Consider the following 23,722-nt stretch of genomic DNA (forward strand, 5'->3'; position numbering starts at 1 on the left):
GATGTACCAATGCAAAATCATAGCTGCTGAGAGGTACTAAAACCAAAGGCTACATGTTTGACTATAGGACAGGTCAACAATGTTCTGGAATGTGTCAAAGCTGTCAAGAATTTGGTGTGATCTTATCAGCTGCTGGCCAGAGAGCCTACTGCTAAAAAGCCAATGGCTCGCACTTCATTTCTAACCAAGACTTTAACATTTTTTAAAAGGATTAATACAGGATTCATGGGTTGTAATAAATATGTTATCCTTCCTTCCCTTCCTGATCAATAATAAATTGCTTACTAATGGCTCATAAACACCTACAGCATTTTATGTGATATGCTTGGAGTTATCTAAAATCTATTATTCACTAAATACAGTACATATTTTATATTCCAGTGAACATTTATTAGCACACCCCTACAGTCAAACACTTATATAAAGTACTGAGAAATGTAGGCATTTCTAAAAGAAAAAATACCACAGGATAGAGTGGGTTCTGGAGAGATAAGTGTGTTTAGTTACAACACCTGTAACAACTAGTGACCACAATGCCTTCCCCAAGCCTTCTTCCCCTGCTCTTCCCTGCAGGCTCACTTGGTGGCAAATAAAGAGAGCTCTGGCTCTTTAGTTACAATGCTTGTAAACAAGCCTCAGTGCACTGCAAAGGCAATAAACAATAATGTTGGTGATGGCCACTCCTCAGTTGTTAATACTGTGGCAATTCTCTGCTGCATCACTCTTGGTACCTCCAGCTGAATAATAAACAGCTTCTCTAAATAGATTTTGATGTGGACAATTATAGGGCTAGTGCTGTTTCCTCTGTAAATGCTTGTATAAAAGTGTGAATGCTCTGGGGGCTTTGTGTGGAAGGTAAGTGTATACTTATTAGGGGAAGTGTGTATTTACTCAGTGTGCCAGTTTGAACAGTTTGTGAAACAGTTTGTTGTAAGGAGTCAATCCATGCTAGTGGGATGTATGACTCCCACTGGATGCAACAGGTATTAGGCCCCAATTCCCAACCTTGTTTTTCTTGCCTATGCCAAATTACAGCAATAAAACATCAGTTGAGAATGGCAAAGCTGTGTCAAACTGGTTCCCATTTTACCACTGGAGAAGCTGAGAACCTGGCACATCTATTAGCAGCTCTGCCCACATACTCAGCTAGGGGAGTCTTTTGCTCCAGAGAGCCAGGGAAATTTTTAATGCACAGCACCACATCCTAACTTCATCCCTCTTGAAGTGTGTATGCATAGGCTTTTTCCCTGTTTGGAAAGAAAGCAGCCAGCAAGAGACTGATGAGACTTTTGCCCTCTTCACTAACTACAGCCTTCCCCAAAATGTGGAGGGACTGGATATGTTTCAAGGGCTGTTGCGCTGCCAGCAGTGAGAGCAGGGTCATCACATGAACGCAAAGCCTTGGGTTACCTCAGTATGACAACCAAAATGCTGAGGCACCATGCACATCTTACACTTAAGAAGAGATTGAGACAATAACTAAAGAGATGTCAACAAGAAAAACAGATGTGAAAAGGAATCCTCAGAGCCAGCATTTATGGTCCTTGTAGTAACCACAATAAAAATTGTGATGCCTTGTGTTTATGCATTTTTGTTTCGTATTCCACTTTCAATTGGCACATAATGTACCTCCCACTGTTTCCCAGGGGGTCATGCTGATATGGAGAGAAATATTATTTGTCCTATTGAAATTACTGTCAAGATTTTAAGCATATTGCAGGGAGGAATGATAATCTTATTTTACCAGTATAGTAGCTCAGATAGCTCTCTTTAAATTCCGAATTTTGATTCGTGTGAACACTAGAAGGAGCTTAATTTATATCTACCTCACCAAACTAATTTGGTCATAAGTAAGTATTTTTGTCACAAGCATAATACATAGGATGTAAGATTTTGTTTCTAGGAGCTTTCCTCCTATCACAGCATAATTATGCTGTCAGACTCTCCTATCAAATACAGAATCAAGACGCTTTCACACCACAACACAAATCTGGCTCTGTGAGCCAGAGACAAAGCTCACAAGGTCAGTGGAAGGACTCTGCCTGTACCACTGTAACTTCTCTCCTTATGACCCAGAAACCAGCCCTCAGACCAATATTGTCCCAGAACTCTTCTGCATGGGAATCTCTCACCAGGATATGCTTGATCTCACACCTAAGGGAGTCACTGAAGGTGATTTGCAGCTCTTCACCCCATCTTTGCAGGTGCTCTACAGGTTCAGGTTGCAGTGTGAGAATGACAACCCAGAGAAAAACAGCTATGGCTTGAGCAAAGCAACAGCAATGACAAGATGCATACCCAAATGTGCAAATTTGCTTTCTCTGACAGGTGCACCATTACTAGGACCACCACCTATGCAAACTAGGATGCACCTTGACTTAAGAGCCCTATCTGGCAGGAAGCGTTCTAGATTCTGATGCACATATATAGACTTTTTGTGCCACTAAAAGTTTTGGGAAAGTCAGTGAAGCCTATGGGGGATTTAGCCTTAAAATAAAACTACAAAGTCACTAAGGTGATTAATAGCTAATTTGGCACCTAATTCCCCCATGAGTTTCTATTAGCTGCATATGGAAAGGAGACTGCCAAAGTGGTTTTGTGTATGGGTTTTGGTGCAGGAGAAAACAGGAGTGAAAATTGCTCCTCATGAATGGGCTACCAGGGAAGATGACTTTTGGAAGACCCTGTCTGCTCTCCCACACTCTGACATGTTTATTCTCTGTAGGTTCACAGACCTAAAACATTGCTATTTATGTCTTCAAACTTCCTGCAGAACTACTTCCCAAGTGCAAGTGCGGGAGCAGCCTGGCAACCTTTGTTCAGCCAAGCTCAAGAAGCCTGGTGGAATTTGGAGCTCAGATAATCCAACAGTGCAGAACCAAGCTGCATCTTTGCCCATCAAGATAATGAGGAGCTGAAATTTCCTCCATCCAGAGTGGAGGCTGGGCCCTGGCTTTTTTCCACTCTTCCCACTCTCCACAGCTGACAAATAATATGAAAGTTGAAATGTTTACTTTCAGTACAGTGGAGTGATAATGTTTTACTACACAGAGTTCACTTCAACAGGATGAAACAGTCCCCCCTTCCAGCAAATGCATAATTATCTTCAGCAACTTGCCCAGTATCCTTATTAACCAACACTATCTAAACAAGCCAGGCTCTGTCCAAAGGCTGTCCTAAGAATAAGAGAATCTGAACACGCTTTTAGAAAACAGATCTGTGTGTCAATCAACCTGCCAGAGGTCTCTTTTTTACACTAATTAAATGTCTTCCTATCCCTTGGACCATGTTTCAACATCATCGAGGTGTGTCCTATTATTATCCTCACATGTTATAAAAAGCAGCAACTCAAAATTGTATTTCATACTCTTTGCACTTCATTTCTTTCAGTTGCAGCTGCTTTTCCTTGCTGTTTTTTTTTTTTTCCTGCTTGACTACAGCATTGGTTAAAAATGAAAAAAAAAAAAGGCAATTTTTGCTTTCTAAACCTTCTAACTATGTTTTCCAGTCCAAATGGATGTTGAAATTCTGTTTGGGCTTTTGAGGTTTTTCTGTTCAAGAAAACAAAGCAAAAATTCTCAGAAAGGCACACACACAGATGGAAAAAAAAATAAAATCAGGAATTAATCAGCCATTGGAACACAAGAAAAACAAGTCCTAACAGAATAGGGCATTCTGCCCAAAATAGGTCTTCATCAAATCTGTATGTTCTCAAAAAAGATTGAGCTATACCAGCTTGTGGCCATAAACATGTCCATTAACAACTACACACTGCTTTTTACTTTTTATAAGCAAAACAGCTCTCCCTCATACCAAGTAACGAAATTTCTTCACCCTGTAATCTAATGGATACAGTTTTATCACTACTTTTTCATATTTAGATTGATGAAATTGAGCTGCAGGGAAAACAGTTGTTTTTCACAAAGTGTATATATTTATTTATCTGTGTACATTTGTTTCTTTCAAACCATGAGTAGTTTGGGTTTCTTTTTTGTGCAAAAATTTCTTGAGTACGGGAAATTATCTGCAGTTGCACAGAATTTGGGGACTATATACCAATATCAACACAGGGAAGAAGGAAAGAAAGTAAGAAAGACATCAGTGAGTAATTCTGTGCAGTCAAATTAAAGTGAGTCTCCTTCATTAGGATCTACAGAAATTTGCTGTCAAAAAGCCAACCATGGCATCTTTCTTCTGGAGCAATGTTTTCTTTGCTGAGAGTTCCTTTGGCAAAAGGAAAATTACAAAAAGGAAAACTGGTGTCACTGGAGTTCAAATCCATCTGTATTCATTGTTCTGTATGGCCTGTCTAAAAGCGGCAGACATCTTTCAGAAACATTTTGGTTTGGCCTGCAGGGTCCGTTTCACTTGTACTGAACCGCGTACTGAGCCCCAAAAAATTCTCCACTGTGTGTTGTGTGACTTCTCGGCCCTGCCTTTGTCCTCTGGTCTCCTGGGAAGAAACTGTGACTATTCCTTAGATTCTTGCAGACTTTGACACCATCTTCTAAACCCTCTGCATTACAAGATGTCAAAAGCCAGATCACCTTTAACTGCTCCAGTTCTTGTGCTGCTTTCCAAGCACTTTTTTGTGAGGTCAGCAGCTCTGTGGCACTTTGAAGGAAGAAGTTTCAACGCTGCCCACTTTGACCCTATAGTGAGATTTCCCTTACTGTCAAATCTGTATGTTAAGAAAAAAGAAACCCCAACATGAGAGGCATTGCATACAGAAGTACTTACATAAGCTTGAAAATCATGACATTTCTAAAATGTTATTTTTGTACACGTCCACTTGCCCCTTGTTACTTGAGCGTTTTGGGTCACACGTTCCAAGTGTTTCTCTGTGCACATCAGATCAAACTCTTTCTTAACAACAGTTGTGGAACTTGAAATTCTGATGCAACTGAGATCTCAGCATCAGAGATCTGTGTTAAGAGACCTGCAGACAAAGAGACCTGCAGCCCTGAGGCTGCTGACAAGTCTGCCTACAGTCCCCAGTCCAGAGGCTTAGGGTGTTCCCCTTGGATTTGGGTGGGAGGCTGAGCTGCCTGTTCCAATGAACATCTGCAGGGTTGCCCAGAGGACAGACACTCCTCCACTACATTCTGCAGGGTGACCCAGAGGACAGACATGCCTCCAGTACCAATTACTCAGCAGCCCAACACTTGGAGCCTTTGCTGGGCTTCGGAGAGACCCAGCTCCTACTCCTGTGAGAGCGGGGTGGAAGCTCGCATCTGGCTCCCTCCCAGTGCGTGGGAGCTCCTGGAGCACTGGCTGCTGGATCATTGGCTCTCTCTTGTCATTGTAAAATGAAGAAGCCTTCCTTGAGAAAAAATCCAGCAAAAGAGCAACATTCCCAGAAACATGGCTCACCAACAAAACTCAAAGGTATTGCTCACGCTGGCACTTTCTGATGAAAGGCAATTTTCTGATGAAAAGTGATTTTCTAGTGAAAGCATCCAGACAATTTTCCCAGCAGGGATAAGTGCAGGACTCCTGCGATGTGCCCGACCTTGGAAGGGCAGCATCCCGCCCTGCCCTGGGGCACAGGCAGCTCCCCTGGCTCTGACCACCCACAGACACAGCGATTGTAACTCAGCGCTTCTGCCACTGACGCTGGGGTCAGGCTGAACTCGCGGTCAGCCTGCTCTCAATACTTCCTTGTGCTCCCAAAGAAAGATAATTCAGATAACTGCACAGCCTGTCCTCAAAGCTGGCTGGCTGTGAAATCAAAGTAACAATTTCTGGTTTTAAAGTCACCAAAGGGCCATGAAAGAGTCCTCTGCTTCTTGCTGTCCACACTTTGATCTGTAACTCGAGCTTCATTTGTTTCATCTTCAGCCCAGCTGCCAGCAAATGTAACCTGTGCCTCCGAGGGGAGGGCTGCTGCCAACTTTGTGCAGCCCTGTTATGGACACAAGATGGCTCTTATACAACTTGTCTTTGTTGAGGAGAAAGGGTAAGGAGGTGGGCAGGAGCTACACCTACTTGCCCCTCTGGATTTCCCTTGGTCCTGAGAGCACAGCCCCAAATCACCACTTCTCAAAACCCCTCAGGCTGCCATTTTTATCCTGCCAGTGAAACTGCAAATAAACACAGAACACCAACAGGAACAAGGGAGATGCAAGAGACTATGGCAGCTGCTAGAAGGTAACTGCGGGCTGTGCTAAAATGCCCAGCCAGAGTCTAATCAGCTCATGGAACTGCATACTGTCCTATTCACTTGCAGTCATGCAGCCAAGGGGTTACTGAGATACCTGCATGTGCCTTTCATTTGTCTCAAATTGCTGCTCTGACCTGTAACTGTGAAGCCAGATGGCTGTGCTCACAGAAATCTCAGCAAAGGGCCTGGGAGTCAATGAGAGGGAAGAGAAGACCACGTAAGGACTTTACCTAAGACTGCCCTTGCAGACTACAGAGACAGGAGACACATCAGGATGCCACTCTTGATCCAGGAGGCTGCAGAGGGAACCAGCTGTGCTTCCTTGGGTTACTCTGCCCAATCCACAAGCAGCTGATGCTTTGGGCCATCTCAGCCCCAAACTGTACAACCAAAATTAGACACTGTAAGTAGGCCTCAGGTTCCTAAGCCATATAAATAGTGAGCTTTGAGACCTGTTTAGCTGACACCTTTTTCCCTGGAAATGCTACAGATGTCTTAACAGCTGACTGCATAGATTTAGCATATACCTCTGAATGGGGGAGAAAGACACAGACATGAGGGATTCAATTGCCTACCTACCAGGCAAGACCTACTGTGATCCTAAGGCTTTCTTCCACTTCCCTGCCTCCTTCATGTACTGCCCCTGACACATGCAGATGTATTCTATGGTCCCCTGTCCTGCCTCCTTTTGCCCCAGTAGAGCTGTTGTTGAGAAGAATGGAAAGCAGGTAAGGAGTACTACAGATGCACAAAATGCCCTCTCATTAATACCTCCTCATGCCTGTGCCTGTTTTTAGCACACACTTCTCCAAAAGCAACAGTGTTTGTTAGAGGGGAAAAAAAATGCTATCTGGCTCTACTTTATGGAAAGCAACCAAAACCTAAACTCAGCAAGAAGCAGGAAACACAGAAAGAATAAAACAGACCACGAAATATCTATGAAATTGTCAACTTGCCTGATTTTCAGATGTCTATCAGGAACAAGCACAGCACCTCATCCAGAGAGGCGGGGGGAAGTGTCAAGACATCCAATGTCTTAAAGCTCCTCAGAGTCTGTGACTGTGGCTGGGAGCAGCTTAAGGAACCAGTGTGAGCTCCAGCAGCCAGCTGCTCCTATCTCCCACTCTGATCACACCACTCATCAGGCATGAGGGGCTGTACTGTAACATAAGGAGGAGCAATACACCCTGGGTAACGTCTTCTGCAGATGTGGTCCAGGAGTGGCTGGAAGGGCAGCACCATCAGCTGAATAACTGCAACCAGCAGGCGAGGTAGGAGGGCGAAGGAAAGGGACCTTACATGATCAGTCTATGCTGGCTACCTTCAAAGGGAACCCCTCACTAATTGACAGGAGACTGTTGGCCAGAGAAGAAATAGCTACACCGGCTTTCTGGTTTAGCTGGACTCCAGAAGACACATGAGGTTCCAAAAAAGACCCTCTGCAAGAACAGGGAAGACAAGAGACCTCTTAAGATTTAAGCTTCTCAGTTTTGAGGGTTGGTGGTGTGATGTAGTTCCCATGAGAACAGGGGTCTGCACTCACCCCAGAGGACCCCTTCAAGTCCTACCTGCCCATAAAGTCCAGCTGGCTGAGGACCTGATCTCTTGGTGATGCTGGAGTTGGCCTTCAGGTTCTGAGATCCCCACCTGGCTGGTGCACAACTTTTTCTGTACATGAGTGTAAGACATAAGCAGGCTATTACTAATATTTAGAGAATTACAACTTATATGTACAAGAACAGATTTACTGCCATTTGCTTGAACAAATATTCTAAATCAAAACACTACTTTTGTAGCTGGGGTCTGCTTTGGCAATTTTGCAATTGTTCAGTGCCATTGGGACACTGTCTGAAGACAAATAGCTACACAGGAAGACACAGGTCCAGGAAAACAAGGTATTGTATTTGAAACTCATCAACTGCCATGGCATTTGAGGCAGGATTTCACAGACCACAGTCCATATGGCTTGCTTGTCTTTGCCCTGCAGCTGACCCCTCTGTGGGAAACACCCGTGAGTGACACAGGAGTCCAGGTGTGCCCAGATTCCTGCACAGCCCTCTGTTCTTGGACCAAGCACAACCTGCCCAGCCTGGCCTCAGGGGGCAGCTCAGCACAGAGGATTTGTTCATCAGCCACTGCCACCGACAGAGGCAGAGAGGCAGGAAAAAGAATGATGATTTTAACAAGCAAAGGTGTCCTCCAAAGAACAGCTTCAATTTAGAAACACCAATGTTCTCAGTATTTCTGACTAAAATTACTTTGGAATTTTCTATTTCCGGATTACCAGAATGCTTTTTTTGGGTTTGGCCCATTTCTTTCACTGAAATTGGAAGTAAAAATCCCCAAGAGAATTATGAATCACCAGGAGTGTCCTTACTGACAAGTGTCCCCCTCTTCCTCTGATTTTATATGAACAGAAATCTTCCTCCTCAGCTCCCTCTATTTTCTAGCTCTGATAGAGACATCAGAGCCTTGGAAGTTTACAATGTTTTTTTAAAAAATCCAGTATCTGCAAATCTAAGCAAATGCTTGATCCTGAGCTTTCACATGAAGAAGACCAGTTACACTGCAACTTAGCAAATCTGATTTCTGTATTTTCTATCCTAGTGCTCTGAAAACAAGGCATACTCAGTTGGCACTTGGAAAAGCTTGAGCAATGGCACTTGGCACTTGCAGCGTAGCTGGTCCTCACAGGCAGGGCAAGATTGCAGAAATAAAGATGAGGGCTATAAACCAAACCAGCATCAAACTGCAGAACCAGAGCAAAGCCGAGTTCTTGCCAAGGGCACCTGGGTGCAGTCTGAACAGTTTCCCCAGGGAATGGGAACACCTGCACACCCCTCCAAAAGAACCAGCCCAAAAGGGACAGGGCTGTGTGACAAAGCAGTGGCATTCCCAAGGCTTTCACACCTACCCAATACCTAGGAAAAGGTGATGTGGTGGCACCTGGCTGTGCTCACAGATATACACTGCCTACCACTGTGGTCTTCTGAAATCCAGCATCCTCTTTCCTTCTTCTCCTCAAGCTTGTCTCACACCAAAAAAAGAATCTGTCTTGTTCTCCCTCTCTCTCTCACTTATTAATTATATTAAAAGATCAACGGATTCTTAATATCATTTTACAGTCTATTTTCCCTCTTATTTACCCAAATTTCTCACTTCTTTCAATCAATTTTTGAAGCTCTTCTTCTCCTGCCTCTCACTCACTGCTGGTTCTGTTTTACTGACCCATATTTATTTTACTGGTTCCTGCAACCCTGTAACCTGCTATAAGATCTGGGGGTGTCTGTTTTTTTCTTTGGAGGAAAGGAGGACAGAGTCAAGCTTACTGCTTTCCTTTGACATTTTTTTCCAAACCTGTATCTCTCCCCCCGCAGTCTCCCTTTATCCTCTTATCTGAGAGCAGGGGAAAGATTTGCCTGTGTTGCCTGTGGGAAGATTTGCCTTCCTGCTGGTAGCAGCTCAGGCACAGCTGGCAGGGAGCTCCCGCAGTGCCCTTGCACTGAAATGCTCTGAGCTGCCATGGATTTTTACCAGGCGGATGTGACCACAGCAAAACCCCACACACTTTCATATTCTCTTTCTGCTCAAGGCAACAGTAAAAACAGTGCTTGCTGTGCCAGCAGTGCAGTGCAGCACACAAGAACTTACCTTAAAACACCCAACATTTCTACTGTGTGTGAAGGCAACAAGCTGCAGACTGGGAGAAAATCTCTACAGTGTCTGCTCACAGTCGGAGCAGGGACTTTTTGGGAGAGTGCTGCAATTTCTCTTGTCATCATCTCTACCCAGTGTACCAGGTGCCAAGTTTCCAGCACAGCTCAGGATGTATTGGATGGCTGGGACCTTCACACTATTCTCTGCATTTCCTATTTGAATCCAGGCACGGGAAATGAGATGGGGAAAGGGAAAGGGATTGTTTGTGTGTGTGTGACTTATGGAAGGGTGAGGGTAGAGTGAGTGAGTGACCAGAGGGGTGGGCTGGCACATGTCCTGGTGAACCCTGTTCTGGCTGTGGCTAAGACCCTCCAGTAGCATGTCCCAGCCCCTGTGGCACCCGCTACAAACACAGTCAGTGCTGGACAAGACACCTGGGTTAGGATGCTGCCTTCATGGGACCAGACTCATGCCACACCACTCCCCAGAGAGCTTCCAGGCTTCTGAGCTTTTTCTGGCTGCCCTTGCCTTTAATCACAATTATGAACTGTCACTGCTCATTTCATCTTACTGATGCCTTCAGGTTTGAATATTCACAAGGGCCAAGGAAACCCCAGACAGAGAGAAGATGTACAGCATCCTTGCTGGCACCTCCTACACCAGCAGGAGTCAGGGACAGGATGGCAATGGCTCACTGTCCTGGAAGGGCAGAAGAGGCTCTTGAGCTGATCCTCTGTGGAGGATCTTGCCAAGTGGCTCATCAATCATATGCATGGCTTCAGCTGAGCTCAGTCAGAACGTTTAGATGGACTGACAGAATGTATTTAAAAACTCTGTGAGATGCACACAGGCATGTCCAGATAAATGGTTTCCATTGTTAATTACCCACACTGTAGCACACTTTAATTCAGAGCATGAGTTTGTCCAGCTGCAGCTTTCAGTTATTTCAGTTCACTGTTGCCCACAGACATTCTCTTATTATGATTCCCACTGCATTAAAAGCACTTCTAGTGTCTCATTATAAAGTAGAACTTGAGATTTTAAACCATTTTTAAAACTTTTTTTTCAATTTGCCTTCCAAATGGATATCAATCTGGACACAGTATCTCAAGCCTCACTTGATGTCTTATGTTGGTTTTCTACTATTATGAGATCTGAGATATTTTTTTTAAACAGTAAGGAAGCTAATTTTTGAAAAATGCCTTTTTATTAAGGAAGAATATTGTGTGGCACTAATTCAAATGTCTTACAGAAGTACCTACATCAGAAGTTGCTTTCTTCTGAAAACTTTATAACCTAAAAAAAATTAAATTTGATTAATGAGAGGTGTTCTACACAAACTAGATCAAAATGTGACTCAGTACCATGTTTTTGATGTTTTTACTTGGAACTAGTATCATGCTTACCATTACAAAACCTAACAACTTTATAGATATCTCCTGGTCCTTTCTCAAGCCTTTGTTTAAAAACTTCTGTAAAAAAATCTTACAGCTATTTTTTTCCCCATCTGTATACCACTCAATTTGTCTTGAATATAAATGTCTACACTGAAAAAAACCCCCAGTTTCAAAAACTTTTATATTTCATCTCCATTGCTACACTCTAGGCAATGAAAATGTAAGCATTTATAATGCTGGATGATTTAATGCAATTCTTCTAAGTGCCATACACATGAATCAGCTCATTACCTCAGCACAGCTATATGAGGTGCAGCCAAATGTAAATCTGCCTCCTTGCTTTCGTTCCAAACCTCCAGAATTGATAGCAACCTATCCTGGAGTTCTGAAATGAAATTTCCAGATTATATTTTCATTTCAAATGAATGAAAGAGTTCTCTCTTTCAGAACACTGGGACAGTACTCAACAAGCCCACAGTGCCCAAGCTCTCCTGCAAAAGGCAGTGGAGCAGTCTATGGAATAAAGGAGCTGTGCTGTACCCCCAGGATATCAGGCTGTGATGAGTAGCTGTAGTAATTTTACAAACATGTCTGAAGGCCAAGTGCCTATTATTGTGAGGTATCTTCAGAGATTCCCTGGATGATTTACCTGGAAGTTTGGAGAATAAACTCACTGGTAGGGATAGATAATTATGGGGGTGGAACCAGAGAGATATTAAAAGAAATTAAATATGGAGCATATTTTGCTGGGTAAGCCACACTGCACCAAATATAAACCAGTTAACAATGTGACAGTTACCAATGCTTTTATGAAATAGTTTTAGCTGTTTAATTATTTATCACTAACGTTACATTGCAGCATATTTATATAATATTTAAAACAAGACCCAAGCTTGCTATTTATTCATGAGAAGATATCCTGCAGACTGAAAGAGTTCATTGGCCCAGAATAAAATTATTAACAAGTCAAAAGTAATTTTATCTTAGCCAATTCTTGCCTTGTTCCCAAGCAGTGCAGACAAACACTCTCCATTTTTTTACTTCTAAGCCTAAAACACTGCAGAGAATCTCAGGTGGCTCCCAAAATCTATATTGTAACCTACTGTCCTCAAAATCTTCCAGGGCAGCTCCTTAATCCATAAGGATTTCTCTCTTTATTTGGGAAAAGCAACCCAATAGCAGGCACTGCTGAGAGAGCCACGGTTGGGCAGAGCCAGGCATGGAGAGCTCAGGTGGTGACTCTGCTGAGAGGGGGAATTTTGAGCAGGTCTGCAGGCTCCCTAAGGGACTCTGTGTAAACCTGCCACACAGTGCTGGGTCCCCACCCTCAATCTAAGGGCAATTCTCAGAGAAAGAAAATACAACATTCCTCCTAATCCTCCCGATACATGGGAGGATGATTTTCTTACTGGGACCATGGTTCCTTCATCTGCTCTTGAAGCAGCTGCCACGATGGAACAACCAGGTACATCTGCCAAAGTTTAGAGAGGTTCAATGAAGCAGGAAGGCTGGATTTTTGTTTTTTCTTCCAGGGGTGGGACAACTGCAGAAAACAATTACTTTTTTTCCCAAGAAAAGCAAGCAAGCCAAAGAGAAGAAATGGTGAGATCTCTTCAAATAAATACAGCCAGTTGTTATCCAGCACTTTGTCCACACAACCAATAGCAAGAACAACCAATCATTCCTTCAAATGTTTTCTATTTGTTAGCAGCTTAAGGCAGCCCTGCAAAGAGGAAGGACTGTCTTGTATAACAGCTGGCAAAGCTGGCACATGGTGTGCTATTTGACCAGGGGTTTTGCAAGCAGCAGGGGTCCCGGGCAGTGGCTGGCAGAGCTGGTGCAGAGGGCAGTAAGATGTAAAGCAGTGATGCTGGGGACTCCCAGTACCCAATGTGTCTCCTCAGTGTGTAAATACAGCAATCCTGAACTCAGCAAAATAAACTGATACTGAGATATGCTCCATATAACAGCTGGATTTGGACAGCCGAAAAGGAGGGATTGCGATTCGGATCCACAAGGCAAAACCAAAGAAATGTGTTCTTTTACATTAGGGGCTGTGTCTTTTAAATGCCTCACAGACATTTCCCAGGAAAATGATCTAAGGACATGATCATCATTTCTCAATATTTGCAAAGAACATTTTGCCATTGGTCTCACACTTATAAACTCCATGGGACTCAGAGAAAAGATGCAGAAAACCCCACAGAACTTGACATTTAAGGTTTAGATTGAGCAGTGCAGAGTTCTCAGCTCTGTGATTTTAACGCTGTCTGTGTGACACACAGAAGCAGCATCACTTAGTAAAACCAAACCTCATCACTTCCCACTGCTTTCAGACAAACCTGATCTCTCTGAAAGACAACTTGCCTAGCAAATGTCTCTGACCATCAGAAAGGAGTTGGGAGACCATGCTAGCATGACTCAGACTTGAGAACTTTGCAGTTACTCCTTGGTTTGGATTCAGCATGAACTAGGTTGGTCTCACTTGCAAAAAAGAATTTCCTTGCCTAGAAACATGTCTTGCAGGTGAAGCATGAGGAAGGTACCTGAACAGATATAGTTTTATTTCTATTGTTATGATGGCCATAGACATTGTGTTTAAGATATTCTGTCCCAAAGCATTCCCAATCTAAAGGCAAGATCACACAGAACAGGTGATGGAACTACATGAGGCCAATTGAGAACTTCAACAAGAAAGCAAACATTTGCTTATTGCTGTTAACTGAAACTGTGAGTAAAGCATGCTCTCAAAGCTTGTAATTTAAAGCCTGTGTTACCAGTTTCATTTAAGTACTATCTGAGGAGAAAACCTACTTTGACTTATGAAAGGAAAAAAAGTAAGAAACACCTTACTTCTAGTTAAAATAGAGTTCTGCAGTGCTCTGAGTCCTACACCCCTTAAGCAAGGACATGTGAATGTTAAACTGAATATGAATCTCATGTGCCTACAGGAACTTCCTTGTGCACGACGTAGAAAAGGCAGGTGACCATTGCTACTGAGTAATTTGGTCTTTCCCTGGCCTCCAGTCAGCTGTGTCCTGAGGAGTCTGGAGCAGACACAAAATGCAAATTAGCAATATAGGGTACAAGTACAGTACATCAGTTCAGATGCCAAAACCAGTGATACTGTTACAGCTTATGATTTTTGCATTTCAACAGCAGAGCTGAGAGTGGTATAACAAATTCTCAGATGATCCCTAGGGAAATTAGTTAGTCCAATTCCCCAGGATTCTTTTTATAAAAAGTCACCCTCAGTGCCTACACACTATTAATAGTTATCTGTAACACCAACAGGGAGATATTTTTTTAATACATGTTTTTTGTTGACTGTGCTTTAATTTCTAGAACAGTTTATTTCACAATGAAAGTAAAAACACAAGCTGCAGTTTTATTAATACTTTCATTCATGAAAACAAACCATCTATGCATCACTCGTGGCTCTAAGTTAAAATTAAGGTCTCAGTATCACAGGCAGAGCAACAACTGGACAGTCAGAAAACAGATAAAGTCATAAAAATGATGCCAGTAATTCCAGAGTCTCAAGCAGAGTGCCATCTTAGGATAGCAAGCACCACTGGACTTTGTCCAGCATGTCTGTATCTCTTGCACTGAGGAGCCCAGCACTGCACACTACTCCAAGTGTGGCCTCCCCAGTGCTGAGCTGAGGGGAAGAATCTCCTCCCTTCGTGCGCTGGCAGCACTTTGCCGCATGCAGCCCAGGACACCAGTACCTGTCTTTGCAGCAAGGGCACAGCACTGGCTTACGGCCAGCCTGCTGTCCACCAGGGTCCCCAGGGCCCAAAGTTTGTGTCATCAGCAAACTCACTCCAGGTGCACTCTGCTTCACCCTCCAGGCCACTAATACAGAAGCCTAACAGGACTGGACCGAGTGTAGACCACCAGGGCACACTGCTAGTTACTGGACTCTGTGTCACTGACCACCATGCTCAGGGCATGGCCATTGAGACAGTTTTCAGTCAGCCTCACTGTCTGCTCATCCGGCCTCTTACAGAACAGTTTGTCTATGAAAAGCTAATAAGAATCATTATCCAAGACTCTCTTAACCTTGTCTGAGATTACTTTTGTGTGTAGCTTTGTGAAATGAAACCTTTAGTCACAAGATTGTTTAAAATGCACATTCACAATTTACCTATTCCCCATCCTCAACATTATGGAAGTTGAAGCACAGTGTGTAAATTGAGCTTAGAAGATTAAATAGTTTTGGCTTCTTTACAAGCTATTACTAACTTCATTATTTATAAGTCTCTTTGTTGTAATGCTCTTCAGCTGAAGGTTATTGAACTGTCACTTCCTATCACAGCATCTCTAATTAGGCTAGCTTTTCCCAACATGTTACGAAGCATGGTGAAGAACGAGCTCTCTGATCTGCTTCTCCTGTTTTGCACTGCGCTGCTACAAATGACTGAGCTCAGGGGTCTCAGGCCTATAAATACCTTTTTGAATCAGGACAGAATGTTTGATATTATTTTCTAAGTTCCACCCTATCTTCTCTGATGACAAAGGCTGCTGTCTAACAAAAAAGAGAAGATTTGTCTTCAGAGGGAAATGGTTGACATTTCTGTTTTCACCAAGAAAAAAATGAAGAGTCTGGTATGATGACCATCGGGCTTTCAGCTGAACCTCTCTGAATGTCTTTTGGTTGTTCAGCTCTTACTGTGTGTTTAAAGCTTTTGCTGTAATATATCCCTGACTGGTTTACTCCTCTGATGTATCAGCTGCTTTCTTTGAGTCATTAGCTGCTTTGTTTGAGATAGCTGCGATTTGTTTAGAGAGGTGAAAAGTCCACTTAAAGGTAGGATATGCCTAAAATGCCTTGAGGATACTCTGTGCCTCTGGCAATTTTTATGTCTTGGAGATGACTTTTGGGGTGGTCTTGGAAGGGCCTGGTGCCTGGGGGCTCCTGCTATGATTCTGTCTCAGCAGATTTTGACTTTAGAGGAGAGTTTTCACCATTACATCTACATCCCTCATTGAAATCTCATTACATCTACATCATTTTCACCATTACATCTACATCTCTCATTGAATTTTACACATTCTGAAAATTTTGAAATAAAAAGTTTATCATTGTTTTGTTACTTTACATGGAAGAACCTGACTACCTTCACATGTTTGTTTTCTTCATATACTTGAAGTGTCCTTTTCCTGAAATTTCCAGAAGGAGCTATTATACACGTTACTGGATTTAATAAGCAAATAAAAGCTAAAAAAATTGACTAAATATATATCCTTCTTGGGTAAGTGAAAAGTAGCTCAGGATCTGATTCTGTTAACTCTACTGACAATTGTGCAGCTTCTGAAATGCACGATACTACTTTCAAAAAAGAGTAACACTCAAGGTGAATCAAGGTGACCTTTAGTAAGAACAAGTATCTACAGTACAGTGGAGCATGAGCCTTCCCACTCTTGTTAAACCACCAGGGATTGCCACTGTCATCCAGAACACCTGGAGCAGCTAATAAAGTTAACAACATGTATGATTGAATTTTCTGCTCTATTTTAAAAGAGAAAGGCAGGTACCTAAAATAATTTCCTCACCCACCTGGTAATTACTTCTAACTTTTAAGGTCCCACACTTACATCTCGTTTGAGGTCATTTACAGCTCTTCAGGACATCACTGGGTGTAACACTTTGTCCATTCAGATGGCATTAAAAGATCAGGGTATGGAAAATTGCTCCCCAAAATGGCTTTTTTCATGATTGGCTTCTCTGCCTTTCCCTGAAGCAGTAACAGGACAGATAGATGGCACATAGAGCTTTTGTTTTCTGTGCCAACAGCAGCTCAAGGAAAAGGCCACTGTTTGCTAGCCAGAGCACCTATGACAGCCCTGACATGGAACCATAACAACAGCAATGCCAGCCAGAAAGCCAGGAAAATGTGCACACTGAGTATGGTGCACCTTTGAAATAGTATTTACTATTTATTTGTTCCTTAGTCAGGAGGGATGCACATCCTTTTTCTGCATGTTAGGAGACTGCAAAGCCAGACCAAAGAGCTATCCCCTGGGCACAAATTTTAATCTAGATACTGGGAATAGAGCTCAGGATGATTACCATGAATTTGAATTCACATAAGCTCTCTTATCTCCACACCTGTTACTTGCAGAGCTGCCTTGGCTTGCTAAGCCACATAGGGAGTACAGGCAGGGAGTCTGCAGCCACATTCCCAGACCCTACAGGTGACTCCAAGTGGGCAGATGCCGACTTCTTGCCTTGCCAGAAGTGATCCTTCACCAGTCCCCTGTGCTACAGAGCCTCCTTTGTCTCAAGCAAAATAACAATTTCCAGTCTGTCCACAGACCTTCCCTGTGCAAAGTGTGGAACAAAGATTATTTTCAGGAGCTCTGTGCTTTTAGAATCTAAGAGCACAGAAGAACGTTGGATAATTTATTCTGATCTTCTCCATATTACAATAATTTCCCCTTTGTAACTTGGTCTGCGATTGATGTTTTTCTTTTGATTGAAGTAAAATCTGTTTAGCTGAGGCCTAAACAAAAGGGCACTGAGCTTTTAACTGAAAATGTCTAAAAGCACAGAATTCACTAATTTTCTTCCTAGCCTGTCCCAGTAATTAATCAATTTGGTATTAAATAGTGGCTTATAGTTTCCCATAGGTATTTATAAGGATCCAGCTTTTATCCATGCATCCTCCCCCTGCTTATTTTAAAGGTCTTTTAGATGATACAGTTCTTCTCCCCTCGTAAAAAACTTACGTGCCTAATCCACTCACCTTCCTTCCAATAATTTAAATCAACTGAAATGTTCACGTTTCTTATTGTATGGCATTTTCCCCAGGTGTCTAAGATTTACAGGTCTTTAGCCTTCTCCCAATTTTTCAAAACACCATGAAAAACATGAATATGAGAACCAACTGCAGTATTCTAGTGTCAGTCTCACCAATACTGCATACAGGCACAAAAAATCTTCCAGCTTCTTATTAATACTCCCCAGCTTAGCTATTCAAGGATGGCATTAACCCTTCTGACTTTATGCTGCAATAGGAATTTATAGTTGCTTGTACACTAAATATTATTCAGTGCCTCATTTTGGGAACCAGAGTCCCTGCTTTTACATGAGCAAGTCTGCATTCGTCTTTACTGCAAAATTTTGCATTTCACTATGAGAATATTCTCCTTCTAATGGTTCCAGCTTACCAAGAAATCCAGGCTTCTCTCAAATGCTTTTTCTATCCTCATTATTATCCTGCTCCACCCAAAAAACATTATTAGCCTATTATTACGAGTCCCTATTTATGTTAGACATTCCTTAATTCTCATAATTCTAAAAGCAATAGTTCAGCTCTCACTTAAACCTGTGAGAGCTGAACTATTGCTTTTAGAAGTATGAGAGTTTAGGAATGGTCTAACATAATAATATATCTCAGTTTTCAATAGTAGAATATCCCTTGTACTTAGAATTTAGGATACTGGATGGTTAATTACAGTAAAAGGCATGTGTTTTAGAAATGATATCTTAAAAACCAGTATTAGGACAACACAGTGTGAACTAGTATGCAGTACTACCATCTTCAAATTTTAAATCAGAAAAAGGCTATAAAATAAAGACCTGATAATAAATCATATATCAGTCAACATACCAAATGTTTTATTTTTTTTTTCCTGGCTGCTCCTGAAAGAGTCTGATTCCAAATCAAACTCCTCAGCTGAGATGTAACCTGAGCAGACCTCGCAAGCAAAGGGTGGGTTTAACTGTACACAGGGTGCTCAGTGAGGTGTAGGGGTCTCTCTGGAGCAGCTGAATCCATTTTCCATCACCTTGCATTTTACTTTCAAGCTGACATAACAGTAAATGCCTCTGGTCTGGGGATGATCTCCCTCTTTTCTGCTTGCGGCAGTAGGGCACAAGCCATCCAGCCCCTGGGTGACAGCACATGGGAAGAGCTGCTTCCAGGAGGGCTCAGCCTTCAGCTCAGAGGCAGCATTTCATGAGGTGAAGTACTGTCTTAGTAGCTGAAGTTCACAACCACATTTAATGACCACGGGGCTGGGAAATAAGCCCAAACATTTAGTGTCAAGCTTGGACTTGGGTAAAACTAGAAAGGGCATGAATTTCTCAGCACGTCCCCACCCCCAACTCCTCAGACTGCATTTCAGCATGTATGTGAAGAAAATGTGAATGTCCTCCTCTACCATTTTTCAGATGAGCTCTCACTGGCCTACATACAATTAATCCTAGGGAAGTGAACTGCTTGAACAAAAAAGGAACTAAACCCTTAGGAAATTTGATGAACTAAAGAATAAACAAAATATCAGTAAGACTTGATTTTCAAGGGCATGAATCATCCACAGCTTACGCCTGAGAATACTAAGCAGGTCTGAAAATTGGGACAATCGCTCTGTTTCTGCTGTTAAGTTGCTGCCTCAGCTTCCCTGGCCTTTACATCACCCTATAGCATCAAAATACTTTAGATGTGGTTTTTACACTGGCACACTGAGAGTTCATTCAAATTGTTAAAGTATCTTTAGGGAAAATTGATTTGTTAGCTCTAAACTTAACCTCAAAACATTAAACCAAAAGAAAGGCTGTTTTTTATCCCCAGAGTAGCTAGTTTGTCATCCGGTTAGACATGTCAGAAAACAAATCTGGTGGGTAAGGTTATCTGCTGGTGTGAACTGGCTAAGCTGGGCTAGCAGGCAGAGTTTGGCCCAATCTGGCCTCAGTTTTAAGTGACATAACGCTTTCTGTGCTCTATCCAGCCAGCCCTCCACATCATATATACTGAACACAATACCTGTGTATCTGCTGGAGTGATTTTTCCTGTCACCTTTCCCGTGGAGACAAGAATGCAAAACATGCTCTACCCCAAGAAAAGCTGCACTTACCCGATCCTCCTCTTCTCTGACATCTGGCATGGTGCTGATGCAGAGGCTGACAGCAGTGATGGCAACAAAAGAGATTGAAATACAAGCAAAGATCTTTCCTGGGATCCCTGAGTGGGGGTTCTCCACCATATCCCTCAGCTTTCTCATGCACAGACTCAGTCGGCTGTTGTCCTGGAAGGCACTTTGCGTAGCTTCATTAAATACCATCTCCCTCTCAAACAGCCTGGCCTCAGCTGCCTCTTCCTCTTTCTGTCGCAATCTCTTTTTACAGCACCACTCCAGGTGGTCCTCTTCTATCCCCCAGTACACAAGCTCCTCCTGGAACGAAAGAGCACACATCTCCCTGAGAAGCCTCAGCTTCCCAGCCGTCAGGAATGTCATGATCGTTCTGAAGGCACTAGGATTACGGTCAAAAAAAAATTCATTGCAGCTAACATCATAATCATCGCAGATGTCCATGATCTCATCATAATTGTTGCAAGATTTTAGCTTCCCAAGCCTGGTCAAGGGGCAGTTCTCCAAGGTGGTCCAGGGAATTTTGTACTTAATACCACCTACGTTGATGATCACAAACCTGGACCGGTCATCCAAACGGGCTAAGCAGCACAGGTCTTCTCCAGGATGCAGAAGTTTGGCCTTTTTGTAGAAGAATCCTTTCTTGGTTTGCACTTCACAGAGGTTTTCCAAGTTGTTGAAGGAGCGGGAGCTGAAGTCAGGATCTGCATTCCCAGTCAGCAATGCCATTTCGTGGTACATCTGTTGAGTCCATAGGGAGGTTGAGGCTACTCAAACAAAAGCATCTGGAGCTTGACCAGAAAGTCTATCTGTAAAACAGAATTTTAAAATTACAAGAAAAGTGGGGCACTCTTAAATGATAACAATCTTATCCTCTCCTTCCTGAGAAACTCTTCTCTATGGCATTCCTTCTTCCCCCATTATTTAAGGACTGTCTTTGCTTGATAGCCACTTGAGGAAAGAACTTACGCTACAATCAAATCAGAAGCTATGCTGTTACTTCTAGAGTGTAGAGTAGAGTGTAACTTCTTAGTTCGTGATTGAATGGAAACAAAACCAGTGTATTAGCATTTTTAGAAATTTCTATAGGTTCAAGCTATATCCTGGACATCAGCGCATACTAGAAGAGAAATCTAATCATGTGGATAAATGGTAATTTACAGTTTAGCAACTTAATTAAAAAACTTAGTTGCAAATGTTTTTTCAATTATTTTGGTCCATCTATATTATGTTCCTATTGCAAAAAGCCTAAAGGTTGAGGATAAAATGGATACTTACAGTACAGTCAGAAATGTGATGGCAAAAATGTGGGTAATTCCCAACCTAAATTCACCAAGCCTAGCAATAGCAATGCATATGTGGGAGCTGAGAGCATGCTGGGTCTGAGCTGAAACCAGAGCTTGCCTGGGAGCCTGTAACTGCTGGAAGCTCTGCTGTGGGCTTGGCTGCAGTTGTGGACAGTGTTCCAAGCAGCCTATCAGCAGCTCTGAAACAGGAGATCAAACTCAGAATGAAGCTGAGCTGGAAGTGACTCGGTTGCTGCTCTTACTTCTGGATAACGCAGAACACAACCGGTCACATTTAGAAGGAATTATGTATGATTCCAGGATTTAATTTGTACCTCCTTTACCACATCACAATCCACATTACTTTCTTACTTTCTCTAAACCCCATCACATGCATTCTTCAAAGCTGTCTCTCTAAAGCAATACTGGGATGTCTTGAAATGCTACCATATAATCACATTTGTGAATCACCCAAAACTTCCTGAATCGCTCAAATATGAAGTAGGAAATAAGAAGTCTGTGTAGGATGACTGGGTCTCCACACAAAAACCCAGGCTGAGAATGGATGCAGTGATGGGGAACAATTTTAAGCAGAGGATGGAGAAACCGAGAAAGAACTGACTAGTGAAGGAAAAACTGACATTTTTGATGACAGAATGGTAATTGTGAGGCAGTAAATTCATAATTTATAAGCAACAATTACCTCTGAATCTCATGCCTCAGCTGGGAGAGAACAACAAACAAATGGGTGTTAGGAAAACTGGAGAGCACTCACATTCAAACATATTCCCAGAGGAGCAACTTCTTTTATCTTTAATCGGCTCACCAACTCAGCTCATTAGAGTTAGTCAAAATGATCTCTGACAGAGAGTGGTGAATACTTTTAGTCACAGCCCTGAATCACCCTCTAAACATTCTTACCAACCACTCTCCAAAAACAACACTGCAGTAACAGTGGTACTTTTGCTTCAACATTTCTACGAGGATCCAGTCCCTGAATTTCAGAACAACACTTATATCAGATATTTGTAAAGAGCCAGAGAATGGTTGCTTTGTGTGCAAAAAGCTAGAGTCACCCAAAGATACTTTTCAGCACCGTGAAAATTTCAGAAGAGCTAATGATTCCAAAATCTCTACAATTTCACTTCAGGGGAGACAAATAATTGTTTAAACATCCGTTTCTACAGGGCAACATGAGCAACAGAGAAGAGGTCCTTCATCTGGCTAAGGGCCAGGAAGGGCAACATGTACTCTAAGGTGCTTTTACAACACAGGCTTGAGTGCAGCTGGGATTGCAAATACCATTACTGTCACAGCGAGAGCGCACTGTCAGCACAGCATATGCTTTAAGGATTTGGTCTCTTGTTGCTTTCTCTTGGTAAGATAAAATATTCACTGTGACTACTGAGGGCTCTGCACTTTTGTTTTCATGCCTCACTTGTTCCACAAGTCAACATACTAAAAGGAGTTTACATTGTTTTGACATGAAGGCCAGGACTTATTTTTTTCCTCTCCCCCATGTAGCAGGTTGTTGCATAAAGGGGCCACACAGATTTCACAGAACTGCTTTGAATCTAATCTTACATGCACTTCTTCCTCCTTCTAAGCAGCAGCTAACTCAATGTGAAAATCTGTAAGCATGTTGTTTGCTACAAAATCTATGAATTATAGAGGGTAAGTATTTTATTTTGTGGATATAAAATGATGTTGTTTAAATTTAAAGCTTAAGAATGCAGCTTTTTTTTTTATTTAATCATCAGTGGATAAATAGAAAGTGAGAGAGAAGTTGTTACAAATTAAAGTTGCCTATGATTTAACAGGTTGATTCTGGACAGTGCAGGCAGCACCAGATGCTGGAGTTCAGTAACTAAAATGAATTTTCTGACATCACAGTTCAATGTCCCAGAATCCATAATAGCTGACAGCATTTGTTCTGGATATCTCATATTTAATCTCAGATTAAAAGATAAGCATGTGAAGACAGTTGTATTTATTATGCTCCTTGGCACTTCCACCTTGTGATCTCACTGCCCAAGACCAGGCTCAGATGTCAGTGGAACAGCTTGTGGTGCCATTTTAACTGTCCTATAGAAAACCAAAATACTGTTGGCTCCCAATTTGGCATCTATCCTAAGAAGTAAAACAAGCCTGGAAGGTCTGCTTCTGATCTTATGTGCATGGAATGTATCATGACTATCACTAAATATTAAAGGGTGTTTCAAAATTATGTAGGTCTTAAAATACTCTCTGCATGCCAGGGTTATCTAATGTATGCACATGCCTGCAGTAAAGCATCCCATTGAAGATTAATATTAAAAGCCAATACTTCCAGAAATGAT

The 23,722-nt window shown here is 42.3% G+C and overlaps 1 protein-coding gene across 3 annotated transcripts in view; it reads right to left on the reverse strand.

Annotated features, from left to right (window-relative positions):
* Nucleotides 1-23,722, reverse strand: part of KCNG2 (potassium voltage-gated channel modifier subfamily G member 2) — a 52,965-nt gene that overhangs the window by 2,525 nt on the left and 26,718 nt on the right. For all 3 annotated transcript variants that reach the window (XM_071450640.1, XM_071450631.1, XM_071450648.1), the window contains exon 2: nt 20,083-20,906. In XM_071450640.1, coding sequence (XP_071306741.1) covers nt 20,083-20,838 — 756 coding nt within the window. In that variant the 5' untranslated portion in view covers nt 20,839-20,906. The remainder of the gene's footprint in view (nt 1-20,082; nt 20,907-23,722) is intronic.

This window comes from Agelaius tricolor, unplaced genomic scaffold (genome assembly GCF_023055355.1).
Source record: "Agelaius tricolor isolate 1412-34295 unplaced genomic scaffold, bAgeTri1.0.p SCAF_2, whole genome shotgun sequence".
Taxonomy (NCBI): Eukaryota; Metazoa; Chordata; class Aves; order Passeriformes; family Icteridae; genus Agelaius; species Agelaius tricolor.